At 26.3% G+C, this 19188-nt stretch overlaps 1 protein-coding gene across 2 annotated transcripts in view; it reads right to left on the bottom strand.

Annotated features, from left to right (window-relative positions):
* The window catches only part of LOC101238539 (rho guanine nucleotide exchange factor 7), an 81271-nt gene that overhangs the window by 50706 nt on the left and 11377 nt on the right, over positions 1–19188 (bottom strand). For both annotated transcript variants that reach the window (XM_065788158.1, XM_065788157.1), the window contains exons 5-7: positions 7628–7698; positions 6262–6312; positions 5658–5701 (exon numbers count right to left, since the gene is read on the bottom strand). In XM_065788158.1, the coding sequence (XP_065644230.1) occupies positions 5658–5701; positions 6262–6312; positions 7628–7698 (166 nt within the window). The remainder of the gene's footprint in view (positions 1–5657; positions 5702–6261; positions 6313–7627; positions 7699–19188) is intronic.

Genomic DNA, 19188 nt, shown 5'->3' with positions numbered 1-19188 from the left:
CAAACCAAATTCTTCAAACATCGTATCATGAGTATTTTTATTTCTCGATAAATATTGATCTTTTAAAATCTTTTTCACTTTCCAAGTTTTTATTTCGATTCTATATGAAATATGTAAAAAAAAAATTCAAAAAACCTAATCCAAGAATGTAGTGGTGAAATGACATAGCACAATGCCTGGCCATCTGTAACAAATCCTTCCTTAAAGAATTTTAGATCGCTCATCATGTTAGGTGTGGCATGACAAATCGGACAACATGACAAATCGGATGTTTCTTTGACTAATAGATCCAAACCTTGAAGGTTATTTTGATTGGAATTATTGAAACTTTGATAGTATTTTGAATGACTTGATTTTCCTTCCATACCCCAACTACTAACTAGTATTAATTCATCAGACTTTTTTTTTAATCATCCAAATGTTTTCAAATTTCCTTTTTCTGTAGTTTCACAAGCTTCTTGAATGTGTTATCCATAAGGTCTGTAGTTTAACTTTGGCCTTTGCTTCAGTAACTTCATATATATATATGTATATATATATATATATATACATATATATATATATATATATATATATATATATATATATATATATATATATATATATATATATATATATATATATATATATATATATATATATATATATAATTTCATTACTCCCTCTACTTTCAATAATACTATTATTTCATTAATCATTACTCGCTCTATTTTCACAAAGTCACCTGTGGCATTCTAATCAAAACAGCTACACACCTTAACACTACATCCACCATGTTTTACAGTGATAATACACACCATTTTTTCATAAATTCAATGATTTTTTTTTTCCAGACAATTAATCTTATTTGAAAACCGAAGATTTAAAGCTTCAACACGTCAGTCCTCGTTTACAGTTAATGATGGTCTATTTTTTATGTGGTTTTGCCCACTTTAGCATTTTTATTACTCTTGTGATTTTTATCAAAGCAATTTAACCAAAATACTTTTAAATTATTTAATAGTGCAAAAATAAACGTAAAAAATAGTTAAATAAAAATAGCATTTTTAAAAAAGTTAATGCCATTCGAATTTTGAATGCTAGTGTATGTATATACAACATCTAAATTATTGTTAACAACCAAGATTTATTTTTACAAAAATTTTATTGCTAGAAAATACTCTTTGTAACTAGTGATCGACCGATACAGAAAAAAAGCTTAAACCAAAATGAACCGAAATTTCGGGTCATCTACTTCGTTGCTAAAACCGAACCCAGCATTTTCAGCAAATATTTTACCAAAACTAATGCTAACATTTTGGTTAGTTAAAATAATTTCATTAAAAAATTGTTATTTAAAAATGCAATTTTACATTTGTTGTTTTTTTATGCGTGTATTATGTTAGAATTAATTACAAATGTTTCACAAATTGAGATTTAATACACGGTCTGGTACTTAGGTTTATGAGATACTCAAGATCCACTTTTCCATTGCAAATATTGCAATTGACATACTTAGGATACATAATGGATATTGTAAAATGCTTCCAAACTCAACTTTTTTGATGACTTCTTTCCATCTTATATAACAATAATAAATTAATAATAATAACAATAATAAAATAATAAGAAAATAATAATAAAAATAAAAGTACTCATATAAAAATAAAAACAATATATTGTTATTTTTGTTCACTTTCTTGAATGAACTAAAAACATCCACAATATATTGTTGTTTTCAATCACTTTCTTGAATGAACAAAAAAAAAGACTCATTTAAACTATTTTTAAGCAAACTTGTTTTTTTAAATAAACGTTACCAATGAAAACATGGCTTAATTATTTGCGGTTTTGATATTTTTAAGAAGCAGATGGAAATGCACAATTTAGTAACTAAAAAATTTAGTAATTTGTGAACAATGGGTTTAAAATTTCATTTAGAAATAGTAAAATATTTTGTGAAAATTATAAAAAAACTATTTTTCTAAATTAGATAAAAATTTAAAATTTTACAAACTTTTCAGTTTTCAGTATTTTTCAACCAAAATTTTGTTTTTATAAAAAATACCGAAATCGAAATTTCGGATTGAATTTATAAAAATCGAATTTTGGATCAAATTTATAAAAAGTGCCATAATTGAAATTTCAGTTTCGGTACTTTTTATCCAATAATTGAGTTAATTATGTTAATATTATTGGTAAAATTTAATTTCACCAATAATATGTTAATATTATTGGTAAAATTAAACTTTATCAATAATATTAACATAATTAACTCAATTATTGGATAGAAAAATTTAAACTTCATAATTAACATCAGTAGATGTATAATTATTTTACAAAAAAGTAACATATGCTATAATTTAAAGATAACTTTACACAAGTTAATTAAAATAGTTTAAGAATCATTGAATGATTTTAAGATGGCTTATATAAAACAAGGTATTTTAATGGTAAATTTTTAATGGTATTTTAAGAATAAAAGTAAATCAAGCAAAAGCATCATATAAAAATTTGAGAAAAAGTATTTTTAGGTCTTTTTTTTCTGGTTTTGATTGAAATGACTTTTGCTTAATTACAAGAATATTCAAAAATAGAACAAAAATGTTATTAAAACATATTAACCCAATATCTTTCATATTATACACTCCATTAATATCTTAGGTAAGATATTAATGGAAGTGTCTATATATTATTGCCGAACTTAATCCTTTTAGTAATAGTAGTAGTAGTAGTAGTAGTAGTAGTAGTAGTAGTAGTAGTAGTAGTAGTAGTGGTAGTAGTAGTAGTAGTAGTAGTAGTAGTAGTAGTAGTAGTAGTAGTAGTAGTAGTAGTAGTAGTAGTAGTAGTAGTAGTAGCAGTAGTAGTAATAGTAGTAGTGGTAGTGGTAGTAGTAGTAGTATTCGAGCATGTTTGACATGAACCCTTGGCAGCCATTGCAACCCAGGTAGTGGCAAGAAAGAGTTCGTAGCACTTTGTTTTATAAGAAAACGTGAACGAATGTGTATGCAAATATCTAACATACATAAACTTCAAATTAAGTAATGTTAAAACATACTGAAACATTTATCAAGTTTTACAGTTTGATTTTCACTTAAAAATTGCATTGCGTCAAGAACTCCTTAATTTTGATCTATAACATTTATTTCCGTTAAAAAAATCATTATATAGTTTTAAAAATTTTCATTTAACAACATCCCAGCATGGCTGAGTGGATAGCACGCTGAGCTTCTGAACAAGTTTAGCCATGGTTCGAGTCCTACCACTGGCAACTTCTTTTTTTATTTTTTTTTTATTATTTACTTTTGAAGTTTTATAGAGATTACATACAAACATATGTAACGATATTATACACTTTAACAAACGAAAAGATTTTTAAAAGCTAAAATTTCTTAAAATATCAAAACACTGGGAGAAAAAATTTGTTGCATATGTGTAATGATTGAGATACTTAAGTTAGTAATGTGCACAGGTAATTAGTCCTAATAAGCTACAGATGGTCTGAAAAAAAGCTGTCTGAAACTTAATAAAGAAAAAACTTAATAAGACAGTCCTGCTACTCCAGAAGGTGCTACTGTGGAGGCAAAAAAAAAAGCCTGAAGCTAGAAAAAAATTTATAACTTTCTTTTGAGAATTAAAAGTTTTTTTTGCTACATTTCCTTTTTTTACTATAAATATATGCTGCAGCCGTTTTTCAAAACGCCTTAATATGCTTATTACGTATTTCGAGAAAAATGCAATTAAAAAAATTATATTCTATGGTTTGGCTTTCTAACTGCTGTAACTGAAAAATTCTATAGTGCATTAGATGGAGACAGTGACACAAGGGCTATTGCTTGTGATAAAGTTTGGCATTCTGATTTTCTCCCTAAACTTTCTTCATTGGGAAATTTGGGAAAATTTGCGAGATTATTAAATCACATCCTAACCCTGGCATTAATAGCCATTCTTAAAGGCCAACACATTTCTTCATTTCCAGTAACTTCAGGGGGTACCTGAAGGTTCTACCTTTAGTCCTGTGTTGTTTTTTATCTACATTAATATGGCTCTATTTCCTAACAACTCAACATTATATTACTGTCTTGACAAAAAGTCTTTTTATTTTGTTTGCATAGAATAGGCAGCTGATCTTGAATCTGATTTCACTTCTGTAACAGATTCTGGCTTGCAGTGGCTCATGAACTTTAACTGTAACGAAACTCAGTTACTTACTCCAAACAGCTGTACTGTACAATACTGTCGACATTCCTATATTGATGAATGGCAACACTCTCACTGAGTCCTCTTCTTTATGTCTTCTTGTACTACCATTCACTACTGACCTCTCATGGAAACCATATATACAATCGATTGCAAAGTCAACATTGCTAAGGTTGCTTCTCTTTATCCTGCTTATATTTTCTTACTCCTGATTCCATTCTCTAAAAACTTCTTATTTGCCCCTGTATGTGTGTGTATATATATATATATATATATATATATATATATATATATATATATATATATATATATATATATATATATATATATATATATACATATATATATATATATATATACATATATATATATATATATGTATATATACATATATATATATATACATATATATATATATATATATATATATATATACATATATATATATATATATATATATATATATATATATATATATATATATATATATATATACTACATTGTTATATAATGTATTTGTTATATAATATATTTATATATGTGTATATATATATATGTGTATATATATATATATATATATATATGTGTATGTATATATATATATATATATATATATATATATATATATATATATATATATATATATATATATATATATATATATATGTATATACATATATATACATATATTAGGGTGCATCCAACGCCCCATACTTTCAAAAATTGAACTGTCCCTATTCTTAAAACTTTCCATTAGTTCTCACAAGAAACTCTGTTAAATTTTTTTCAAAATGTATGTCATGTTGGGTCTCAAAAGAAGCGAAACTTTAAAAAACTTTTGAAAATAATTATCATTTTTTGTTAAAAATACCTTAAATAATAATTTTGACAAAAACCATGAAAAAATGGTTTTATTTTATTTTTTGTTAAAAAATAACGATTTTTATGCAATAAAACTTAGAATAATAAATCTTATGTAAAATTTTTATTTTATTTGAAATTTTTATAAAATTTTACTTCTTTTGAGACCCAACATGACATACATTTGAAAAACTTTTTTTTCTTCTGTTTAGGGTTGCAAGTTTAAAGTTGCAGATTTAAAGTGGCCCCCTAAGATCTCATTCAATTTTGAAAAAATTTAACAGAGTGTCTTGTGAGAACCAATAGAAAATTTTAAGAATAGGGATAGATCAATTTTTGAATGTATGGGGTGTTGGATGCACCCTAACATATATATATATATATACATATATGTATGTATGTATGTATGTATGTATGTATGTATGTATGTATGTATGTATATATATATATATATATATATATATATATATATATATATATATATATATCTCTGTGTAAGATAATAATGTAACTACAATATAAAATAAATAATTATATATAAAATTAAGGTAAGTTATAAGATATAAAAAATAATTATATATAAATTTTGCATTTTAATGCTCACATTTAAATCTTACATTTCAGATGATTTTAATGGTAATAAATAATGCTCCCAAAAATCCTAAAAAAATAAAATAGTAAATTTTTTAACAGAGCAATTTCTATTTTAGCTTAAATTATTAACATTTAGTTTTGAGTAAAAGTAAAGCTTGCTACATATTTTCTACATATTTATTCTTTTCATGATTTATTATTGTTCAAAATTTATGTTTAAAAATGTTAAAAAATAAAAAAATAATTTATAAAAGAACTGGTTAAACAAAATATCTGGTGATCAATGGCAGTTAAAGTTTGATCACCATTTTTTACCTGGATGATAAATTACAAATAACTAATTTAATTTCCAAAATAACACATCTAATTTATGAACAAACTTTCCAAAACAGCACGGACAAAATTGTTTAAAAAACAAAAAACTGTTAACTTGAAAAGACATAAAGAAGACATAAAATAATCCTAAGCAAGTTTCTAAGCACTCGTTTCTAACATGTGGTGAAGAAAAATTAATTACGCAATAAATAAAAAATTCATTTATTTTAATTTAAGCCAACTTTTAATACTATATGTAAACCTATATATTTCAAATAGATAAAAAAATATATATTGTGTAAGAGGAAATACCTTTAATTCAGTCAAGTGTTTTTTTTGGATTTGAAGAATGTTTTCAACAACCTATAAGCAAAAAATAAGCAATAAATGCTTTATTTAAAAAAAATTTGAACAAAATGTTGCTATTCTCAAATTACTGTCTCTTATTATGCACTAATTTATTTTATTTATAAATAAATAACAAGCAGTATTTAAAAAAAAAAAAACGTTGAATAAATGTGATATACATTTATAAAAGCATGACCATTTGTATGTAGTAAATATCAGTTCCAAACAATTGAATGTCAAGACAGTATGCCGATTTTAGACAAAGATGTCTTGGATGACCTGTCTTTAGACCAACTGTATCTCTATCACATAATTAACACAATTAAAAGTTGTGTCTGATAATGTGTCATCAACAAAACCAGGTGTTCTAAATCACGCAAGATGATTGACACTGCCCCACAGAGTTTACCGATTGTTTGTTGCCACTCAGAACCCTACGGACAATCTCATGTGAACACACACTTAAAGGGGTGCCCCAATGTAACGATGGTGCAAAGCATGTTTACTTGACAACTCAGCTTTTGAAGGATCCTTTTAGTGATACTGTTGCTATTGTGGATTCATACATAAGTTGAAGTACATACTTTGCTTATTTTGATAACTTGTTGCATGCAATGTTAGCAGACACAGATAAAGGTTAACACTCCTGGGTAATTGGCATAATCCTTCAGTGTAGAAAAAAAGACAATGGAACCAACATTGCAAATGACTGGGTGGAACTTGTATCAAAGCCACTAGTCACAATGAGCCTATCAAATGAAGAAAGTGGCCAGTTCAGAGAAATGCCACTTTCTGTTAGATATTCTAATCACACACAATGTGTATAAAACTGTGTGAAACTTGTTATGGAGCCACATTTTTACAGGTTAGAAAAATATAGTTATAATTAAATAACAGTATTAGTTAAAACAAATAAAACTTCTTTTAAATAAAATATCAAAATCCATATTTGTTCTCAAAAAAGGAAGTTGAACCCTCACCATATAAAACCGATAAAAAAAAACTTTTTTTTATTATTGGAAAACTACAATAATAAAAAGTGTTGTTAATTATTCAATTAAATAATAACAAGTTATTGTTTAATAAAAAGTTAAAAAGATTTAATATTTGCAATGACATAAAAATTATAATTTTATAACTGTATTTTTATCTTTTATAACTGTAAACAACTTATAAAAATAAATCTATTTCTTTTGTCTAGCTTTTATTTCAGGAGATCAATTTATTTGGACACCTTTGTTTTTTAATATGGATGCTGGAAAAGCCACAATAAATGTGTAAATAAAAACATGATTAGAGATTCCACACTAATACTAACTGATTGACTTACTAATTTGTGATACTGTTTTGCATCTTCAGAGAGTGTTGAGGGTAAAACTTCATCTGGTGTAGGCAAAGGATCTATAAAAATATTTCCAAGCAAATATATAAATATATACAAGCAAATATATATATATATATGTACAAATATATATATATATATATATATATATATATATATATATATATATATATATATATATATATATATATATATATGTATATATATATATATATATATATATATATATATATATATATATATATATATATATATATATATATATATATATATATATCAATATCAATAAATTATATCGTCACTGAAAGTTATCTGTTCGCTACAGTAGCCTTTTATTTGTATAGGTTTGTTTTTCTGATGAGTCATGCTGGAATTTATGGTTGAACAAAGACCATTTGTTTGAAGAAAGAGAGAGGAGACAAATCTTCCGAAATGTTTTCAAGAAACAGTCAAACATCCTCAAAAGATAATGTTTTGGAGTGTGATATCGGTAAAAGGGCCTGGACGATTATACTTTATGGAAGGAATGATGAGACAAGAGCAATACAAAACCGTTCTAAAGACATGTTTAATACCCCAAATGAATGTATGGTTTCCTAATGGGAATATAATATTTATGCAAAATGGGGCTCCATATCATACTGCCAAATCTGAAATGAAATTTTTGAAAGACAATTTCCATATTGCAATGGCCTGGTAACAGTTCCAACCTAAATCACATTGAAGGACTATGGAATGAACTCAAAAGAGAGATCATGCAAACAGCTTCAACCAATACGAGAGACTTAAAAGAAAAATTGATTCAAACATGGCTCTGAATTTATTCAGTCAATGCCGCATGGTATTTCATCAGTCATAAAGAATAAAGGCAGACATACCAAGTATTAAGTGGTTATATTAGTCAATTTTATTTATGCATTTCTGACAATTCTTTCATGGTTTTCATTTATTTAAGTCAATTTTTGCATTTTTATTTTCAATTTTTGCATTTTTGTTTCTATTGTTGAATTGCAAACAAACATTACAAATGTTACATCATAAAACATCAAAGAAAACATTTTAAAAACCCATAAATGATACATAACAATGTAAATATAAAATTTGCAAATTTTATTTAATTCTGTTTTTTTGGATAACTTTTTAAACAGAGGTCTCCTACTGTTTGTAGACATTTTATGCCATTGTCACAGTTGAGAAGTATAGTTGAGAAGAGCCTGTTTATTAACTGGTATGTTGAGGCATAATTAATTTCAGATAATTCTCTCAATTTACACTAATCATACTCTGATTTTGTTGCTAGAGTTTTGGTGACCAATCAAACATACCAACACATTCTTTGGTTGCCCCAGATGCATCACTTTTACTTTTCGAATAGCCTTTTTGATATTCTATGCATCTTTTTAAATCTTGTATTTGTATATATAAATACTTGTAATATATGTATATATATATACATAAATATACATATGTATATACATATATACATGCACACATACATTCATATATTTAACTTTTATTCTTAAAAATCATTTCCTGTAACAGAAATGGATGAACTTTTGCCTATTATTGACTAAAATGACCTATATTCCAAAATAATATTGAAAAAGGTCATGCACAGTCCAAATTGAAATGTAATATAGACCATTTTAGCGTAATATATATTTGTTTCAATAATATTTATATATAATATAAGTCATTAAACCAACTTGTAAAATAATTTATATACTACATATTAATATAGAGACAGGTTCATACCCTAGGGAGTAGTTGGGTGCAATTGACCCCCCCTTTTTGTACCAAGTGGTCTTTGTTTCATGCGAATTTGGTTATAAAAAACTAGCAAAATATTTATTTTTTACTCTAAATTTCTTCGTTATACAAAAACGAACCACCGTAAAAAAACCTTGCGGTACTGCCCTGAGAGAATTGTTTGGAATTTTCCAGAATATTGTATAACATTATGCTTTCAAAAAGCTCCTGCAGAGATATAAAAATTTCTTTAGCTATTTTGCAGTGTGGTATAAACTGATATATAAGTGAGGTGTTCAAAGCAAATAGTTAAGTTTAAATTAGCCTAATTTTGTGTCAACACTATTATTGCCTAATTGAAAGAGATCTTGTATTATTTGGTGAGCTACATTAATACTTGTGCTTTATATACAAACATATAACTGTGCATATAATATTTAATTAGTGTCTTACTCTTTTTATTTTCTATAATTTTAAATTGCTTGTTTTTAAATAAAATATATGGAAACTCAGTAACAGTTTCTTTAATTTGTTACATGTTTAATATTTACATTTAGGCCTTTTCTGTTTAAGTTGGTGAGTAGAATGTAACATGTTGTTTAAAAAGAGCTCTTTTAACACTAATAAGAAGTAAGAAACTTGAATAAAGAACTTAATCTATATTCAAGAGCAATCATAAAGAGGCAAAGTGGCAATTTACACAGCATCCTTGTGTGAATTGTTGCTTTGTAAATTGCCACTTTGCCTCTTTATGATTGGAAATCTGATCAAGTCATTTGTGCAAAATTATCAAAACTTTTGAAAGACTATGAGCGCTGCAAAAAGAAACAAAACTTTAGTGCATTGAATGAACAGTTTTGCAAAGAGAACGAGGACCTGTATAAACTGCAAACTGAGTGCAAAGGCCATGTTGGTTATTTCACTGGCAAACCTGCTAATGCCAAGACCATCCACCCATCTAAGCAAAAGATGGTAATCAAAGCGACATTGTTCACAGTTACCAGCTCAGCGCCTCCTGATTAGTTTGAAAAAAGCATGTACTCCCAACTCATACGAATACACTTCTTAAGATGATGAAATTGCAACATCAACGAGCAAATGGAAGCATAAACCAACACCAATTGCAAGACACCTTGCTACAATCTCAAAGCTGTCTTCCTACAGAGCAGCAAAGGTGTGCCACCTGTTTTCTGGTGAGGGCATTGAAATCCCAGCCCCTGCGCTTAAATTTAAAGATGGAAAAGCTCAAACAATCACAGAAGAAACTCACTATGCGTTAGAGGAATTCAACCTGTAGACAGAATTCCTCTAACGCATTACGAAGTCCTTTAAGTGATACAACAACTGTAAATAATGGCAAGAAGACAGGCGTTGTTGTTTGGCAGCACCAAATGTTTGAGGAGAAAGGTTAACACAAATCCAAATTCATTAGTTTCCAACACCATGTGTTGGATTGCATTCTTCGCATTGTCAAGTATGATGAGCTCAATGGATTGACAAAATCACCAAATATTAAATACTTCTTTGTGAAGGATTTGATGTGCAATTATGATAAATTGAAATCAGCCTTTAGCAACGGTAAAAATGAGAATAACAGGTGGCTGGAGAGACGATATAAAGTTTCTTTACCATCTCACTTGTGTCATCCGCCACCACACTGAGATGAATGAGAAACGCAAATGAGTAATCCCAAACGTCAGCAATGCCCGCTGGAACTCTTGAACCATTCTAGCCCTTCTTGCGTTTATTCTGATGCCTGAAACCCATAACAGGATGCGTAAAAATCTTACTCGCGGGTCTACTACTGATTTCGCAGTCAATTGTTCCGCGATGAAGATTTTGATGAACTATTTACAGTGCTGAAACACTATTCAAAAGGTCTCAGATGCTTGCGAAATCAATGGAAAACATGCATATCTCCAATCGACAACGCCCGAAGCAACCAGTGCAGTGTATATATATATATACATATACATAAATATATATATACATATACATATATATATATATATATACAAATACATATATATATATACATATACATATATATATATATATATATATATATATATATACACATAAATATATATATATATATATATATCAGGACTTGTTAAGAAGTGTTACGCAGCTTGCGAAAAGGCGATTTGCCTACGCGTTCAGCAGTTTTGTGTTACGCAAAAACTTATATCTTTTAGAATATTTTTAATTATCTTTTGATATCGTTTATGTGACGTTTATTCTGAAGATATAAAGTCGTAAGTAAAAGCATTTAACCGCAATTGTAAACTAATAGATTTTTTGTTAAAGAAATAGTTTGTTTAATAATTTTTTTTATTGTTGTTAAAATTTGGTTAAAAAAATTAAAGTGTTTTAAGTTTTATCTTAAGGAATTAAATATATAAATTCCTTTTAAATGTAAAAATTATTTTTTGTCATAATATTTTAAAAAATGCACGATTTATTTTAATGTAAATATTTTATTAATAAGATATTTTGTTTATTGTTAATTCAATAACGTAAAGTTTTAATGACGTTTGTTTAATTTATGAAAATAAATTATGATCACGAATATGTTATTGGTAACTGATAAATAACAAACAAAAAAAACTCTTTATTGTTTAAAAACATTATTAAAAGGAGTTCACAAATTAAATAAGAAAAAATTTATTAACAGTTAATAAAGTAATCAAAAACCAACTGTAAAATCATAAGAAAATAAACAAACATTATTTTACGTTTTATAAAAAAAATATTTTTTTCAAAAAAAAATTTAGTTATTTTGAAAAAAATAATAAAAATGATTTTTTAAATAAGATTTTAATAAGATTTTATTTGTAACTTTTGCTCTAGTGAGAAAAAAACTAACTGTTTGTATGATTTTTAACGCGTTAATAAAATAACTTTAATTACAATGCGGTACTTGAAAAGATGCTAGTGACACAATATAACTTCTAATGATGCAAAATTTATTTGCTGAGTTGTGTTATTTAGAAAAGCTTTTCGCTTTTTCGCGACTCAGAGAAATATTGTAACAAGGCCTGCTATATATATATATATATATATATATATATATATATATATATATATATATATATATATATATATATATATACATACACACATATATATACATTTTTATACATACATATATATGTCTATACTTACATACAGGCCTTATTTAGAAGCATTATGCCATTTGAATTTTGCATACAAAACAGCAATTTCACCTGGGATAATGGAAGGAAGAGAATGACGAGAAATAAGATTCGAGACTCAAATTAGAAGAAAAGTTCTTTGAAAAAAGTTCTGCATTATCCTTGGGAGAGGTAATAAGATCCGTCCCATGAATGAGAGATAGAATCTTAGACCTAACTTTGTTAATACGCTGTTGAAGATTTTCCAAAAGTCTCCAGAGCCTAAATTCTGAAATAAGATACAAGATTTAGTGAACTGAGAATAATGGAGCTTAGCATCTGACAGCATCATTTTACATCAATTTCTTGCAATAATAAAGACGTTTGTTCTAAAGAGAGTTTTTCTTTTGAAAAAGATGAAAAAAATTATTATGATTAGATATAGCAGCTGCACAAGAGGGTGAAAACCATGGAGTAGAGTGAGACTTGACTTGGAACCAATGAGAAGGAATAAAAGCTTCCATTCTTGCCTGAATCGAATAGGTTATGTAGGAAGCATATTTTTGTACTGCTAAAATTTCCAAACTATGTTGAAGAAAAGAAAATTTTTTAAATTAAATTTAATTCAAGTTACTTTAAAATGTTGTATTACATTTAACTATATTTTTTATTTATTTAGTTTCAAATCAATAATTTTTTTTCCATTCCATTACGAAAGTGCTAATATACCAAAGTGCTTAATGCACTTAAAACTGCATATGCATTGCCGGATAAACCTTAATCAAGCCTGTTGGCAAAACTATTAGATTTATTTAACAAAAGTTTTTTCTTTATTAATAACTTTTTGAATTAATTATAGAATTAACATTGATTAGAAATAATTAACTAGTTTATGAGTAGTATGTGAAGATTTTGTTAAAGCCAAAATGTTGACAAAAAATGTTGATAGTTTTAATTTAATTTTTGACCATTAAAGTGATCTCCTAGTTCCAAGACAAGTTGTGTTCATATCATAAAAATTCCTTAAAAAATAAGTTTCATGTTAATTAAACTTTCCAGAACAAATTATTTATCGAGATATTAACTTTATAATCGCTAACGCTATTTATAACCTTTAACACCTTTTTTCGAAGGTATGTTCCAACTCTTTTTTTTTTAAATACTGGTCTGATTAAAGCACTTTTGTCAGTTGATTTTTATGTAGAAGAATGTCTTTATACATTTTATAAAACTAACTAAACTTTTATAACCAAATAAAAACAACACAATCAATAAGTAAAACGTTTTAAAAGCCAAACTTACATTTATTTTATATTAAACACAAAACTAATATTATTGCTTTAAGTATAAGATATGTAAATTTTAAAATTATACTGATATTTGTTAAAAATAAGTTCTGCTAATAACATCTTTAAAGCAAAATACTATTATTTTTTTGGATTTACTAAGAAATAGTGAAAATACATTAGATTTCACGGTAAATGAAAACAAAATATTTTAATGGAAATGAAAAAAAATAAATAAATAGAAAAGCGGCAATATTTGTTTAATGAAAATTTTTATTTGTCAAAAGTCTCAAGTTGAACTAAAATGTTTTAAAAAGTGCAAATGTTTTCACGCTTTTAATTTTTTTTTAACTATTTACACAAATTTTTTTTTTTTTTAATTTTTTTTTTAAACATCTTTGCTTCCAACAAGGCTGCAAGCAGCCACTAATTAAAGTTGGAAGTTACTGAAAGAGAAAAGATGAAGATTGTAGAGCAAGATAACGATTGACAGACGACTTAAAGGATTGCAAATTATATGAATCAGGAAAGCAAGATGAAGGAAGCGAATTCCAAAGAACTGATATTCAAGGAAAAAAACTAGACAAATAAGCGTTTTTGGAGTACTTAGGACAACACAATTAGATTGGGTTTTTCTTTTTAGATCCCAAAAATCGATCGTGGATAATTTACACAACGTTGAATTTCAATTTAAATTAAACCCATGATTGTAGATAAATTATGCAAAATGGATCGCCCATAAATTATGCAACGCTAAATTTCACTAATAAACCAAACAAAAAAGATAAAAGGTTTTCCTCGCAGAGCCTTAAATTAAATAAAAAATCAAAATAGCTCATTAAAGGGATCTTAAAGTGACAAGTGACAAAGAGACAAGTTGTGTTTATTTTAAAGAGAATGATAAAAAAAAATTTTTGGGCAGAAAAAAACAAATAATAAATGTATACCAACGAAAATAAATTTTGTTGGTTTACTCGAAGCTTGCCGTCTCCACAGTAGCAATTCTCCCTTTAAAATATACACTGCAATCTACAGACGTTATAATTTATTCAACCGCGTTTAATTCCAAACAGTTTTAGTAAATGAGGTCATTGTAGAATTTTTTTTTTGAATCAATATTATGTTATTGTTTTATTTATTTTTCAAAATAGTGTTTATCGATTGTATGACTTTCCTATAAATTTTAAAGGAAGCTAAACATAAGAATGTTTTTTTTAGAGCGGGAGAACCAAATAAAATTAAGATTTTTAGATCACACTCTTAAATAAAATAAATATATAAAAAAGTGGTTGATCACCTTATATATTCTGAATCTTTTTTTCTTTATATGTCAATAATGTGAACTTTTTTTTAGTTTATCTAAGCCATTTATTGCTATGCCAATTTTGTTCGAAATGACATTTTAAAAAATTTCTAAATTTTTAATTAATAAATAATTTTGGTAAACGACATCATTTATTAGAGATAATAGCCAAATTCTTTAATTTATAGTTAGAAAATATTATTAATGTCAATTTAGTGGAAATTAATAAATATTGATGATTTGCATATAAATATTAAGGTAATTTTGTATTTTGCATTTAGATTTTGATAACTAAACAATTAAAATGTCAATTAAAAACTCCATGACGATTCAAACCTCTTTAAAAAAAGACAAAAAAAACCTGTATGGATAAAAGAAACGAAATAGTTGAAAATGAAATTGAAAACTATGAAAATTTGAATTTTGATATTGCTAAAAACATCAAAGTTAAGCCGTTTAAGTGTTGGCGCTGAACAATGGTGTAAATATGGATATTGTAAAACTATGCCACTTGAAAAAGAATGTCTTTGTTGCGTTGAAATAAAGGAAATAAATGTTGCCTCAGTAATTTATGATTAAAAAAAAAAACTTTTATATAATGATAACTAAACAAATTCTTTAATAATTTATAATGGAAAAAAATCTATAATTCGCTAACAAAAAAATATTTTAAGATTTCTTATCGAAATTCTACAATGACGTCATTTACTAAAACTCTTTGGAATTAAATGCGCTTGAATAAATTATCAAGTCTGTAGATTGCGGCATATATTTTTAAGACTCTGAGAGAATTGCTACTGTGGAGATGGCAAGCTTCAAGTAAAACAACAAAGTTTGTTTTTGTTGGTATACATTTACTATTTTTTTTTACTTAAAAAAATTCTGGCCAAACATTTTTTTTTACCATTCTCTTTAAAGTAAACACAATTTGTCTTGGCACTTTGAGATCCTTTTAAGTTTAATGAAAATCGTTGCATAAAAGAACTTAAGATATTTACTTCTTTTTTAGAAATAAATATAACATTGCATAATTTATGGACGATCCCAAAGGGGAAAGCCCAATCTAATTGTTTAATATGTTTAAAAAAATTCTACAGTAAGTACATTTATTATTTAAGCCAGATATTTTTACAACGGAAAAAAACTATGCAGATTTATGGAGTAAATATTAACCTCTCAAGTATAATGGCAAAATATTAAATGTTTTTGTTAATATCTCAATAAATAAATTGTTTTAGTAATTTTAATAAACTCAAAACTTATAAACTTTAATTTATTTACAAAATAAATATAACTTGTTATAACCGTTACAAAACAATATCTCATAACAAGGCCTGTACATATAAATATGTGTGTATATATATATATATACACATATATGTCTTCCAAATAGATTTGCAGACCTCAAAAGACGTTTGATTGTGTCAACACTACATTTTACATTATAAAGTTCTTTAATTTCAGCATTTACCAAGACAGCATTTTGCGTGGAACATTTTTTAGGGCTAGAGGATGGATATTTCAGCAGGACAATGACCCAAAGCACACTTCAACCCTTGTGAAAAACTTTTTCAAAACCAAAGAAATTCGATTAATCGAATAGCCTTAGCAAAATCCTGACCTTGTAAGCTCATTGATCGATAAATTTCAGGTCAAAAACCAACAAGTAAACGTGATTTATTGAATACTCTGAAACAAGAATGGGGAAAAATCAAAACTATTGTGATTATGAAGCTGGTGGACTAAATGCCTTGTCACTCTCAAGCAGTAATCAATGCTAAGGGCTTCCCGACAAAGTACTAAAGCAATTTACTTTAAAATAAAGCATTTTCAATTTTAAAAATGTTTAAAAAAAAATCTTATTCAAGATTTTTTCTGTCCGGATACTTTTGCACGCGCATATTTTAATTAAATGAACTTTTAAGATTAGATTGCTTAGATTTAGTAAAAATTTGTTTTTAGATTTGTAATAAATTTTTTGACATTTCAGTGAAAATTTGAAAGAAATTGGACTTTTCATTCAAAAGTTATCTCAAGTTACGTTCTTGTCCGCTTACTTTTGCACGCTATTGTATATACATATATATACATATTACAAGTAATATATATATATATATATATATATATATATATATATATATATATATATATATATATATATATATATATATATATATATATATATATATATATATATATATATATATATATATATATATATATATATATATGTATATATATGCATATATATATATATATGCATATATATATGTATATATATATATATATATAAAAATATATACATATATATATATATATATATATATATATATATATATATATATATATATATATATATATATATATATATATATATATATATATATATACCTCAAAATTAGAAAAAACAAGGTTGATGTAATTGCTGACCTTGAACTACTATTGGTCAGCATCTGGTTGGCACAAAATTTTAACACAAAGGTTTTATCATAACAACATAGAAATAAGGTTAGCAAAAAATTGCTGACACCAGGCCCTTCTAGGTTGGAAATTACTGAATAGTATAATATAAACAGCCCTCAGAAATAGGGTTGCCCAACCCTACTTCCAAAGGCTGTATTATATTATACTAAATTTAGAAGATTTACTTCTACTGATTTCAGTCAGTTAAGTGAAATCAGTTAAGTAATATGTTAAGCAAGTCAAATCTTTTTATATTGAAATTTGATTTTTTTTATATTGAATTTATATTTTTATATTTAAGAAACAACTTTATAAAAACTGAATTATATAATATAAAAATTTAAAAAGAAGCTAAATAAATAATATAAATTTAGAAAAAAAAAAAACACCTCTTCACAGCTTAAGATAATTTTGAGTCTGCAAATATTTTAATAGTACATCGAGGCACCTTATGCGCAGAATGGCATGAAAATACACAGAATCATTCCTCAAAAGAAAGCATCCTCAAAAGACAAAAAGCAAAATAAAGTTTTTTAAACAAGTTTTTTTTATTTTTTTCATATTAAATATTTATATTTAGCTGAAAATTAGTTTATCTTAACTAATTTAAGTCTAAAACTATTAATGTTTATGTAATGCTAGAATATATAATAATAGAAGAAATAGATTTGGAACAAACTTTTATATGGAGTGAAAAAGCTCTTAAAGAGTATTTAATGTTTAGGAATAAATATGTGGATGTTGACTTTGAAACATTAGTTTTTAGCTAAGTAGAATGCATTATGGTAAATGATAAAGATTTTATTTAAAACTATTATTATGAAGTCCCCAGCACCCTCCAATTTTAGTATGACATTAGATTGCTCATCAAAGCATGCACAACAGAAATCATTTCTTTTGAAATGATTTCTGTTGTGAACAGAAATCAACTCTTTTTGGCTTGTTTTTCATATTTGTCATTTTTACTTGTAGATGCGTTTTTACTTGTAGACAACGATTAAATCATGTTGAAAGACAAGCACTTTAGGCCAGATTAGAATTAAGATCATTCATGATCACGCAGTTACTGTTTTTATGTAGTAGTAATTGGCAGTGGCAACTATTTCTGTTATCTCCTAATAAGAGTAGAGCTTGTTAAAAGCTGATTCCACCAACAACTGCAAAATATCAACTGCAAAATATCAAACTTCCAAAACTGTTGATTTTGTTTCTGATCAAATTGACCTTTTCTCTTTTTCTCTCATTTAAATTGGCTTTTTCTCTTTATCTCTCATTCAATATGCTATTGCCAACTTTAATGCTCATCACACTATTTTTCACATATTCTTACTCAGTTAACTTTGTGACTCGTTTTCCAGATTAACCTAATCGCTTACCTCCACTCCTTAACTTGTGTATTGTCTTGACTCAAGCTTGTGCTCAGTATCTCTATGTTCTTCTACATCTATCTATTTATACTCACTCTTTAGACTTCTTATTACATCTTACAGCTGATTCTTTTTTTATTTAATTTGTGATGGTCCTTAGTTTAATGACTTTAATTTCTCTGCAGAAAATTGTACCTCCTTTATAATCTCCTGGATCCAGGCAGGCATGGAAACTTTTATTTCT

Source organism: Hydra vulgaris, chromosome 01 (assembly GCF_038396675.1).
Source record: "Hydra vulgaris chromosome 01, alternate assembly HydraT2T_AEP".
Taxonomy (NCBI): Eukaryota; Metazoa; Cnidaria; class Hydrozoa; order Anthoathecata; family Hydridae; genus Hydra; species Hydra vulgaris.
This window is presented reverse-complemented; position numbering and strand designations above follow the sequence as displayed.